The 12,718-nt window shown below is 37.1% G+C and overlaps 2 protein-coding genes across 2 annotated transcripts; one reads left to right on the top strand and one right to left on the bottom strand.

The window, feature by feature from the left end:
* The first annotated feature begins 627 nt into the window (after positions 1-627).
* Positions 628-4,863, top strand: LOC127767722 (rhomboid-like protein 19). The gene is made up of 8 exons (XM_052293156.1): positions 628-780; positions 947-1,065; positions 1,591-1,651; positions 2,244-2,410; positions 2,804-2,915; positions 3,008-3,210; positions 3,782-3,913; positions 4,363-4,863. The coding sequence occupies exons 1-8, from the start codon at positions 748-750 to the stop codon at positions 4,496-4,498; spliced, it is 963 nt and encodes a 320-aa protein (XP_052149116.1). The 5' UTR covers positions 628-747; the 3' UTR covers positions 4,499-4,863.
* Positions 4,864-5,976: 1,113 nt separating this feature from the next.
* LOC127768654 (probable glutathione peroxidase 4) lies at positions 5,977-9,295 on the bottom strand. Its single transcript, XM_052294274.1, has 6 exons — positions 9,129-9,295; positions 8,935-9,011; positions 8,740-8,801; positions 8,166-8,284; positions 6,420-6,587; positions 5,977-6,332 (listed from the first exon to the last, which is right to left on the bottom strand). The coding sequence occupies exons 1-6, from the start codon at positions 9,180-9,182 to the stop codon at positions 6,303-6,305; spliced, it is 510 nt and encodes a 169-aa protein (XP_052150234.1). The 5' UTR covers positions 9,183-9,295; the 3' UTR covers positions 5,977-6,302.
* Between the last annotated feature and the right edge of the window lie 3,423 nt (positions 9,296-12,718).

Below are 12,718 nucleotides of genomic sequence, written 5' to 3'. Positions count from 1 at the left end.
TAAAAACACCACCATTTGCTCATTGACTTATCACCTACAGGCAATTTAAATCTTAAAAGGTTTTAGAGTTTATTTTGAATTTTTATTTATCATTTTTTTTTCAATTTTAACTAATAAATCGTTAGGATATATATATATATATAAATATAAAATCGTAATCAATAATGATATATATTACAGTTTGAACTATTATTTATTAGCAAAGTTTCGCTTCGGACCGCACTTTAAACAAAATTTTCACTTTAAACTAGTAAATTGTACCTTTGTTTTTTTGGCCACCCTCAACTCTCTTCTTAAGTACTGAAGTATATTAATAACCCCGATTTCATCATCTTTTTTCACACGATAAACTCTCGAAGCTACATGTAGATCACACATTCAACATAAGGTGAGCTGCGCGTAAATGAGAAAAAAAAAAAAGGAGAGTTCGTGCGGAATCATCTGCACAGTAAAATTAGGCGTGTGTTGGATTTGGACCGGACCAAATTAAATCCTGACGGGGCCATCAGATCAGAAGGTCTCGTTGCACTAACGACTGGGCCCCACCGTTCATCCTCCGCGAAACCAAACCCACCATAAAACCCACCACCATCCGCCTTGCTCGACTCGAGCCCTCGTCCGCTTCGCTCCACCACCGCCGACGACGACGAGGGCCACCTCGACCTAGCTCGTCGGCCGGCCGCCGCCGCCCGCTGGTGGCTTGGCTTCCTCCCCCCCCCCCCCCTCCCCCACCCCGCTGTCGCCACGATGAGCGCCTCCTCCGCTTCGACTCTGCCCCCGGTAGGTCGCCGCGATCTCTCTCTCTCTCTGTGCGTCGTCGGAGAACTTCCGATCGCCGCGAGCTTCTAGAATCTTCCGGATTATACTTCTGCTCGCCTCTCCTCGCGATCAGGTTGCCTGTTTATTGATTTGTTCCGGAATTAAATTACTGGTTGCGGTAATGCAGGTCGGGAAATCCGGGTTCACCAAGCTGTGCAAGGGCCTCGCCGTCGTCTTGTTCCTCGGCCACATCGTGATCCGGCTGTTCCCTTCAGCTGTCACCTACCTCGCGCTTATTCCCTCCAGGTGCCACCAACCGTCATCGTAAAACCCCACAAGATTAATGGCTACTCTCTCCCTCCCATAATATAATAACCTAGATTTGATGGAATATTTACTAGTACTTTAAATTTGGAGATGTCACAATCGATTCGATTCTATGCTCTTATATTTTGGGACGGATGGGCGTATTTCTTTTGGCAACTAATAAGGGAACTAGATTTGTGCACATTTTTGGGTTCTGCCCCCTGCATTTGGAGAAATTTTAGTGCATGCTCTGGGCAATGGATTGTTTTAAAAAGCAGTAGTTTATGTTCATCTTGAATCGCATTTGTGCTCGATATAAATCAGATTGTTCGTTAAATTACTGATGTTATTAATATACACCCATGGCTCATTGTCTCTGTTGTTAAGTTTTTGTTACAACAAATATAATTATATCAATGCACAGCATATAGCTTATCGAGATCTTTATCGACAAATATGAAATGAATTCAATTGACCGAGATGATTGTTTCCAAATGAATCATGATTTAAATGTGTTTTCTACAGGACAATCCCATTTGCTTGGAACCTTGTAACTTCAGGCTATATTGAGCAAACAATTCCAGGGGTAGGTTTGGCCATTTATATGTATCCATAACATGCGTTCTGACTTCTTATTTTGCACTATTCAACCATCTTTCTCCACTTTTGTCTTACTGTTGTCCCTATAAAGCTAAATCCTCTGGACCATTATGAATGGAAATGTAACAAAATGGCGGTAGAAAATTTTGTTGAGTATAGTTCAATATGATGCCTATTTCTTAGTTGGTTTAGATGAGCTTAGTTTTTTTTTTTTTTGAAGTTTAGTAGGATGGCCTGGTGGGATACCATTCTATATGATTATCTTTTTCTTAGGTTTCACATCTACCTCTTTTTAAACATCTTAGAAAGTTCATATTGTACTCAATTCCAATCTATGAACTTTTGTTGTATTGGAAAACTTAAAAATTATGGTTATATTGTACTAATTCATTGTCCAGGTTTTTCTTTTGTCCTCCCTGCCTAAACCATCTTATGATGTGTATGTGATATTCATGTGATGGTGGTGTGTTTTGATCTTCCACTCTCTAGGAAAGCTCTGTTTCTTGTGTTCTGTTACTCTTATTCACCTTGGACACTGCATGAAATACCTGACATGAATTATGCACTTATTATTACAGGTGATTGTCAGCATAGTTGGTCTTCTTGTTTTGGGAAAAGTGTTGGAGCCTTTGTGGGGTGCTAAGGAATTACTAAAGTTCATTTTTCTTGTCAATCTCTCAACTTCGGCTTGTGTCTTTGTAACAGCTATTGTTTTGTACTACATAACACAGCAGGAGATCTACCTGTAAGTACACATCTATGCAATAGCTTACCAGTAAAATTGGATGGTTGCAAATCAGGCCCTTAAAGTGCTTTAAAATTTGTGTTCTCGCTTTTAGGATTTTTCACATGCAGATTTGAATCAATAGGTATATGATTCCTCTGCTTCTACATGCTCAAGTTCTTTGAAATGATTATAGCTCACTTGATAATTCGAAATGGTGTTTGGAGTTCCCATTTTGCCTTCTGATACGATAAGTAACCTATATGATGGAACCAGGGTTATCTGGCTTGTTCAGAATTAATCAAATAAATTTTGTGATTTTTTTTCAGTATAGGATATACATGAATGAATTACTTTTTAAACTTGTTTTTCATGAATGAATCTTGACAATGAAAAAAATATTTGATTCTGCAGTTACACGCCTCTTTCTGGGTTCTATGGAGTTCTTTCAGGATTTCTGGTGGGTATCAAGCAAATTTTACCTGATCAAGAGATTACTCTTTTCCTGCTGAATATTAAAGCAAAGGTTTGTTCACATCTATTGTTAGATTAATCCAATTTGGTATTCAATTTTTCTCCTCAAGGGAGAACTGACACCTCAATTTTATGTTTACTCAGTGGATTCCATCTCTTGTTGCATTTATTTCGGTTTCCCTAAGCTTCTTCATGAAGGATTCAGTGTCATACATCCCAATTATATTATTTGGCATCTACCTGAGCTGGATTTACCTGCGTTACTTCCAAAAGAGGCTAGAAGCAGGCTTAAAGGGGGACCCAAGTGATGAATTCTCATTCTCAAGCTTCTTCCCTGAATTTTTGAGGTATTAATTTTCTCTTGGGATCTTGCCATGTGCTGTTTCTGTAAGCCTGCTGAAGTCCAACACAATCACACAGTATTTCTGCAAACATCTGAAACATTTTAGGCCCCCCTTAAAATAAACTTGTTTATTGAAACATGTAAATATTCTTGTAAGTAATCATAATATTCAGGTTTACCTTATTTCTGGGGAAAAGGCAGCCGTACTAAAAAAAAACAATCATAAAAAAATGCTCAAGAATTAAAATATGATTCTGGAGAGGATCAGTGTGTACCTAACCAGCAGTCTGCCAAGCTAAGGCAGAAGTTACTAAGAATTCATGCTGTCATATTAGCTATAGGGATTTTGTGAAGAGCTCTCAAAAAAGTTTTCATGGATTTTTTTTACAAAGTATTAATTAACCTTTTAGCCAACTGTGCAAGATGAAAATGCATCCAAATAAATCCAGCATTCTCTCTATGTGAGTTTAACAGTCCATATGGATTTCCTTTTCTGATTCTCAGAAGAACTACGTTTGCGCCTTATATTCTACATTTCCTAACGTTTATTCTTTCTGATATGTCGAAACATGCAGACCAGTTTTGGACCCAATAGCATCTGTGTTCCATACACTTGTTTGTGGACGATCCGAAAGATCTGAAGCCAATGATCAAACACTGGATGGACTGTTACCTGGTTCATATTCTATTGAGGCAAACCGTAGAAGGTGTGGATTCTCTTTCTTTTCCTATTCATCCTATCTAGTCCATTTGGGGAAACCATCATAATAATGCTGGCCATATGATGTTGCATTCATTGAACTGCATCTTTGCAAAGCCCAAAAATACTCAAAAGAAGTCTCTGTGGGGTCTGTTCCCACTGTTTTTTTAACTGCATACAAACACATATCCTGCATTTTCGTAGGCATTGCTTTCCCTTTGAAAATGTGAAGCTCTCGTCCCAGGCAACTCTCTCTCTCTCTCTCTCTCTCTCTCTCTCTCTCTCTCTCTCTCTCTGACTTAAAACTTTTAAAACGGACGGCATGAGTCCTATTCATTCATCTCAACCAACTGAATTTCGATAGTACAACTTGCAAGCATGGGCGCCATGGCTACAATGCTCACAATATTATCCGACCTACTAGGCTGCTGTTTGACTGTGGTTGGTTCACTGCAGAGAAAGGGGTCAAAGGGCACTTGAGCAAAGATTGGCTGAAAAGCTGGCTGCGGTGAGGAGCTCAGAGGCCACGCTTCACCACCACCACCACCACCACCAGCAGCAGGACGAGGATGATGCTTCAGATAAAGTCTGAGCAGTGAGCACCCTCTTTACCGCGTTTGGTGGATTCGCAGCTGGAGCAGCGCTGTGCTGTGCTGTCAGGAGATTCTTCTAAATTTGCAGAGAGAATCGTGGACAGCTTCAGCTGTCACAGGCATGAGTTAAAGATTGCAATGTGATTTTCTTCAATGTCTTGGTGAAAAGAAATTACACAGGATATTTGGTTCTTTGTTTTGTGACGATCAATAGAAGCTAACAGAGCCAATTGCCGCAAGACAAACAGCTTTGTTGGAATGTCTTCAGTTCTGATTTATTTAGTGGCCTGAGACCGTTCAGTGTAATCTTTTTTTTGCCAAAGTTCTATATATTACTACTACCGTATGCTTTCTGTCCTAACAACGTTGCCTGCCTTGTCAATATATGCAATCCTGTAGGAAAATTTCTGCCTGTGTTATATGTGGTCCGACCTGAAACGTCTTAGGGTGTTTAGTTCGTGAAAATAAAATTTTTGAATGTCACATCGGACATTTGACCGAATGTCGGAAAGGGTTTTCAGCCACGAATGAAAAAACTAATTTCATAACTTGCCTGGAAACCGTGAGACGAATTTATTAAGCCTAATTAATCCATCATTAGCACATGTGGGTTATTGTAGCACTTATGGCTAATCATGGATTAATTGGGCTCAAAAGATTCGTCTCGTGATTTTCATGCAAACTGTGCAATTAGTTTTTCTTTTTATCTATATTTAATGCTTCATGCAAATTCGATGTGACGTTTTTTGGAAAAAAACAAATTTTGGGAACTAAACAAGGCCTTAATCAGAAGAGCTCAGGGCCTGACACGGAAGTACTCTCAGACCCCCTTTGATTTGAAAGAAAAAGACATAATATTTTTGTAGGATTCAAAATCCTGTAAGTTTTTCCTATATAACCCTTTGTTATATGACCATTTGAAACACAGGATTGAGCTATTGAATCCTATGAAATTACTAAATGGGTGCCTCAATCTTGGAGGATTTTTAGCATTAGATCTAACATCGTGAAAAGTTTCCTATGAGTCTATCTCTCTCATTCAATTCCTATATTTTTCTTGCAGTTCAATTAAATGATTATTTTCTCTATTTTGCTTTCTCTATTTTGCACTTAAATTCTAACGTGTTATTTTCTATTTCTTCATATATTTTTTTTCAATCATGTGTCTCGAAGGAGCCAACGTTTACGTAAATTCTTCGTGCAATCGCACCACCAGATTGTAGAGGGCGCTTGCCACCCAATCGGAATGGTTGCGTAATGTGTTTCACATATACAAATCATTGTCCGAAATATTGAACAGTCATGATCAATCATATCTGAAATCACTTGATCTTATTGTAATTCCTATACTTCCTTTGACACAATGAATTCAGGCTATATGGAAAGACTTACACGGATGTTGATGTGATTGTCCTAAATTTTATCTGATTTAGAACTTTGCAGAGTGTGCTCCCTTCTAACCACAACTTGGAACAAATTCAGTGCAAACACAAACCTTACGCTACATACAATTTCAACTTGTCGATATTACACGTTGATAATAATGTCTTAGGTTTCTAAACAAATTTTCAAGCCAAGCCATATAAAACCAGTATAGACAAAACAGTGCCTACCCAACCAGCCAACCTCTACTTACAATATAATAATATATAAAGACAACAAATACACTACACAAAATAAGGAATATATTGCAAAAATTCACTATTGAGCATCCCATAGGTCTAGATATTACAACCAGATACTTTGCCTACTTCTGCAAATGAAGGATTGGGGGGGGGGGGGGGGGGGGGGGGGGTACGAGATCTAATCCTCGAGCGCCTTCAGGATGTCTTTCTGTACATTTTAAACAGATATATCAAAATTGTGTATGTGCATATAGAGCGAGTAAGCGAGAGGCTAGAGAGAGAAAGAGAGAGAGACCTCAAAAGACAAGGGACTGGTCGCAGTCGAGTATCTGTTAATGACTTTGCCATTCTTATCAATAAGAAATTTGGTAAAGTTCCACTTGATTCTAGATCCAAACAAGCCAGGCTTGCTAGCTTTCAAAAATTTGTAAAGTGGTGCAGCATCAGGACCATTTACACGCACCTGCAGATACAAAATTTGAAAAATAACTAGTGGCTTCCAACAAAATAAAGTTAAATAAATCCACATGTCGTAATTGTTATGGCTATGTAATGATTGCAAGAAATATGGGATTCAAATAAATTCTTACAAAAAGATAATTAAATAGTATTGCTTTGCATTAGGTTATCATCAACATTAGAAGACGTAATGTGGCTAGTCTCTAGATTCTTTTAACATATTTTCAAAAGTTATTTTTAATAAAGAAAAGGTAAAATATCTTGTGGCAAAGATAATGTAGAACTTTTTCACCTTCATGAAAATAGTGGAAAAGGCTCTTCTCAATGGTAACGAGTCCTAAAACAACTGATGCCTTATCTAGACCTGAGGATCTCTGGCTCAATTCTTTCCTAAAAGAATAATATCCTCAGCTACATTCATATGGAAAAGGGAAAACATAGATGCACAGAATTTCTATTGCTAGATTTTCATTTCTATTATAAATTGCCAGTAAACAGTTGCAAGAGTTATCAGTGATTATCTCTTTTGTAGAGACGCATGATTGCCAGGATATCTGGTCTCCCCTTTGGGGATCTAGTGCATTCTAGTGTGTACAAAAGTTCTTTCTAATGCATTCTAATGCATACGCTTATGCCTAAACTCTTCTTACAAACACTTTTGAAAAGGAAAAATAACTGCAAGTGGTATGCTGCAGAATCAAGAACTATAACTTGTAATCATTGTGCTATATGTAATTTGGATGCAGGAGTGAAGGACTCGATGCAACTATTTTTTAAATGTCAGTTCAGCAAAACCTACTAAGATACTCCCTCTGATTTATAAGCTATCTTAACCTTCTCAGTTAATTTCCTAAATATAAGTCATCCTAGAATTTCTAGGTATTCCCTCATCTTCTCCTTCCTGGGCCAGTGGCCCTCACAAAATAAGTGTTATCACTCTCATGAATAAATGACTCATATTTCCGTGTGGTATAATGGAGGGAAACAAAGTCAGTTGATCTACTCTCTTATTCTCCATGCACACATTTAATTAATTGGTATCAATGCTATTGCCCAGCAAAGGCACATGCAGGTCCTAATTAGAACATTTGGACACAAAGGAACAGGGGCACAGCAAAGGCACATGCAGGTCCTAATTAGAACATTTGGACACAAAGGAACAGGGGCATACATGACAAGGTTCCAATAATGAGGCACGGACTGGAAATAACTTTGTTGTTGGGCTTGATTTGGCTCAAACTATTCCTTTTTCAGAAGTTGGTTGATGCTCTGAAAAATCGGGTAGGATAGTTTGCATTGGAATTTCAAGTGTGTTTTCTATAACATTTCGATTGCTGGTAGAGATTTAAGGCCTATGGTTTGAACTTCCTGCTCCTTTTGATCTTTGTAGATTCATATGTATTTATTTATTTAAAATTAGTTTCAGTAGGGTTCTCTCTACTGTTTCCTGTTAAAAAAGAAGGATACAGATAGTGTTTTAAGCTCTAAGTACCAATAATGAGGGACTCAAACTGAGGATTCACTAATTAATAAATAATTGGAAGCTTCCAGCAAGCAAGCAGGTTCATCGGATAGTTCTTACCTTCTGAAAAACGGGATATTCAGCTTTAAATCTTGTGCAAGCAAAATCCTTTATTTGCTGGTCAGATCCTGGCTCTTGTCGCAAGAACTGATTGCAGGGAAATGCTAGAATCTCAAAATCTGCTCATGTTGGAAGCAGGTGAAGTTAGTTTTGTCCTAAACCAAAGATAAGTGGAACTTTTAAAGAAATATTCGATCCAAATATAATCAAATACTGCAACTAACACTGTAAAAGCCAATAGGTCTTGTGTATTGCATTCACATAATATCCAACTGGAGTGCAATGAAACTTACAACTTAAACGCATAGATCACAATTCGCCATTATAAATTTTACTTAAACGCATAATATCCTTTCGGTTTTTGGGTAAGATTTATATACTTCGTTAGTATCAATCAGATTTTTTTTTGCGGGAAACACTAATTAGACTAACATGTTAATACACTTGAAAACAACATAGAGCCTAGTCGCCAACACGTATCCATGATCGATACAGTATCGATTACTCCAAATTACGAACTGCAATCGCTCTTCAGTCACTGGATATATGCTATGGATGAGCGGCGCAGACTAACCTTTGTCCCTGTGTTTCTGATAGAGCTCCGTCAGCTGCGTGTAGTTGGTCTCCGTGAACCCACTGCCCGGTACAGATCAAATCAAAGCATACCCGCAGTCAAGAACACCATTTTCACACACCCAAAAAAAAAAGAAAAAAGAAAATTCTACCCACGACCATGGTGAGGACAGGATCGTGATGGCGAAGTATATACCATTTGGAGGCGACGTTGACGACGATAAGCACCTTCCCCTTGTACATCTCCAGGCTCACCTCCTTGCCGTTGCAATCCTGCTCAAAAAAAAAAACAATTAAAAAAGAAAAAAGAAAACGAGAAAAAAAAATCAGCAAAAATCCGTCGCGTAATCCGGCGGCGGAAGAGGAGATGGGGGGGGGAGATCGCCGGACCTTGACGGTGAATTCGTGTATGGAGGTCTCCGGCACGGATTCCGCCGCCCCCATCTCGCCCTCCTCCTCCTCCGCCTCGCGGATTTCGCCGTGGAGAAAAAAAAAATCGAAATCCCTCTCCCTATCTCTCTCTCTCCTCGCTCTGATAGGAGCGGAGCGGGTAGATGCGGGGATTTTTATACGCGCCGTGATAAAAGGAGGAGCTGGTGGTGGGGCCCACGGGTCAGCGGCACAGGATGCTTGTCCGGCCGTCGACGTCTCTGCGGCGGGCTGGTCTGGCAAGCAAGGCGTGAAACGGCTCCTCCTTTTCGCCTTCTTCGGCCGTGTGGGCCCTTCGGGAAGCTTTTATATTTATTGTGACGGCAAAAGTCATTTCCTCCTCGTTTGGTTATTAATAAGGGCAGACCATAAGTATTAGTGTAGCCCGAAATTATAGAAAGGGAAAGAGGAGGAGTATATGGAATGAAATTGAAGTGTGTTCTTAAATTGTGACTAAAAATGCAACAAATATCATCGAGAAACTCTCAATTTTAAGAAATATCATCAATAAAAGCCACATATTTTCGCTTATACTTATGTTTAGCAGCTAAGATTTAAATTTTCAACATTACATTTGAAATTGATTTTGAGGTTTTTTTCATCGAAGTATATTTTTCGGCCTTTGCTTTTAGATCGCTAAGAACACGTATATAAAAGTTTTATTCATAATTATTTTTCGTTTGCAAATATGTTGTTTGGCTTATCCATCAATAAGCCAATAGATGGGGGGCCTAAGTGTGATTTTCATGAAATGTAATTGTATAATTTTGATTTTCATGAAATATTATCGTACAAGTGATTTTGTTCTAGAAATGAAATTGTCATTATGGTCTCGTAAGCAGTTCTCGGTTAAGTGTTAGTGTATTTAACAGGGTGGGATGGATGAATCCCTAATGGTGATAGTGTTTTTTGACAAAGTTGTTTGTATGGTAATACTTTATAGAACTCGTATTTGCCGATTACATTTTTTGGAATTGAGCGTTTGACAATGGAATTTCCTGGATTTTCTCATTGTGTTTTGGCATGGTCGTTTGTATTTTACATTGGTATTTATTTTTATTCATGCGTCTCACTAAAACAACTTGAATCTTTCTTCGGAGAAGGATTGACGTGAAGTGGCTTGTGTTTTAGTCGATCCCAATATCTTTAAGAATGATATCGAGCAAAGTTTATGGCAAAGACAGGGTGATATGCGAACTACATGTGTGATTATTTGTGTGTTCATCTTTTAACATTGCTTTGTGGTAGCTGAAGAGATAGATGTTTTGACACACTGCTTAGCACATAGAGAGAAGCTATGTAGATATGAACCCATAGGTACCTTGTCTTAAGCATGTCACAATACATTGTTGCTTTGGATCCATTGAAAAAGCAAACTTAAGAAAGCTACCTTTGCAATAACCTGTCGGAAATTCGGAATGCTACTTTTGGTGATTGGTAGCATTAGTCTACATGGCTTATCATGACCAGGATTTACGAAACCACGCGTTATTGCGGTTACTAGTATAACATTTTCAGTTTTTAAAACCACGGTACGTCTCACGATTACCATGCAGTTTTTGCGGTTAACGCGTGGTCCGGTAACCGCGCCGAAAATGGTAAGAGGGGCCCTGATCATGACAAAAACTTAATTCAATGATGAATGAATATTTTAAAGAGGTAATATCAATCTATTGATTTTTCCTCTACATATTATACTACTAAAATCTTTATCAACCAGTTATTCTTTGTGAACAATCATTCTTGTTACTAGGTGAAACCCAGCGCATTGCTGCGGGAATTTAGTATGATATCAATAAAAAAATAACATGTAAGATAGCTAGATAATATCAGATTAAGTAAATTAATGTGGTTTATGATAATTTAAATTTAAATAGTAAGTAGAATAGTGAATCAAACGTAAAAAAGTAAGGTGGTATGACTTTATAGAAGAAGAAAATTAGGGAGATAGTTTGGACTATAGATTAATCATCTAAAGGCTAAAAACAATTGATGTGATATGACTTAATTTGAGGAAAAAAGGAGAAAGATAATTCTATTTGGACCATAGATTAATCATATAAGCACTAACTAAGTGAGGATAAACTATATAAGTATCTGGGATATCATAAAACATAATAAAGATATATATTGAAATATTATGTGAATTATGTTGAATGATAATTTAACATGTTTGTATTTAAAAAGCTCTTAAATTATAAAAACTATAAAGATATAGCATGTTTGCATGATGTTTAAATGTGATGATTGTTAGTGGATGATGATGTGGCATCTTGTTAATTAGTGGATGATGATGTAGCATCTTGTTAGTGGATGATGATGTGGCATCTTTGCATGTTAAGATTAAGGAGTTAGTGGGGGATAACTTTATAGTAAGATAGGAGCACTAACTAAATGAGGATAAACTATATAAGCATATAGGATATCATAAAACATAATAAAGATATACATTGAAACATTATGTGAATTATGTTGGATGATAACTTAACATGTTTGTATTTGAAAAGCTCTTAAATTATAAAACCTATAAAGATATAGCATGTTTGCATGATGTTTAAATGTGATGATTGGATGATGATGTGGCATTTTGTTAATTAGTGGATGATAATGTGGCATCTTGTTAGTGGATGATGATGTGGCATCTTTGCATGTTAGGCTTAAGGAGTTAGTGGGAGATAACTTCATAGTAAGATAGGATGCATGGAATCTTTATTGTCATAATTAGAGGATTCCCAACACTTCTTTTGTGCAGACTAGTTCAATTGGATTCGGTACACAATTCTTAGCTTATATTTTCATATATAGAATTATATTTTAATATACAACTCTTATTCTTTATTCCTACATATGCAATTGTACTTTTTATATAACTATTGCTATCAGTATACAGTGTTATTTATTTGGTCTCACCACGATATAACGACATATATTTTATTATCTTTTCCTAGATAAAATTTAGAAATATAGTGTCTTCTTTTCGAGCTATCTTTATAATATAATAGATAGATTATAACTATTGCTATCAATATATGATAAAAACAAAGAGAAAAACACTCGCTTTTGGTCTCTCCTCTTAGGGCTTCCCTCCCACTTCTTATCATCAACTTAACCATTCCATTAATCCATTTCGTTACCATTAGTACTAGGTACTCATTGAGCCCAAAAAATAGGTTCATATTCTTATAACTTTATTATTATAAACTTACTGTAATATAAAAAATATTGTGGTCAAATTCATGAAGACTTAATATAATTCAAACATTGTTTTCTCCCCCAAAGGAAGTAGTGAATTTAATCTCATGGCTAAGCCCACATTATGTAGATGCACGAAGATAAATTAAAGTGAATATTTGCACATTAGCAATTTATTAAAATATGGGATGTCTCATTTCTTGTCCAAAAGGAAACATCATGTCAATTTTTGGTGTGAAATTTGCAAATAAAATATCCAGAAAGTCTCAAGTTTTCCTCCGTAAACTACCTCACGTAGAATGCAAATGAGACAATCAAATACTAAAAGATATTGTATAATTTTGGCAAATAAGTTCCAA

This window comes from Oryza glaberrima, chromosome 3, assembly GCF_000147395.1.
Source record: "Oryza glaberrima chromosome 3, OglaRS2, whole genome shotgun sequence".
Classification (NCBI taxonomy): Eukaryota; Viridiplantae; Streptophyta; class Magnoliopsida; order Poales; family Poaceae; genus Oryza; species Oryza glaberrima.
This window is presented reverse-complemented; position numbering and strand designations above follow the sequence as displayed.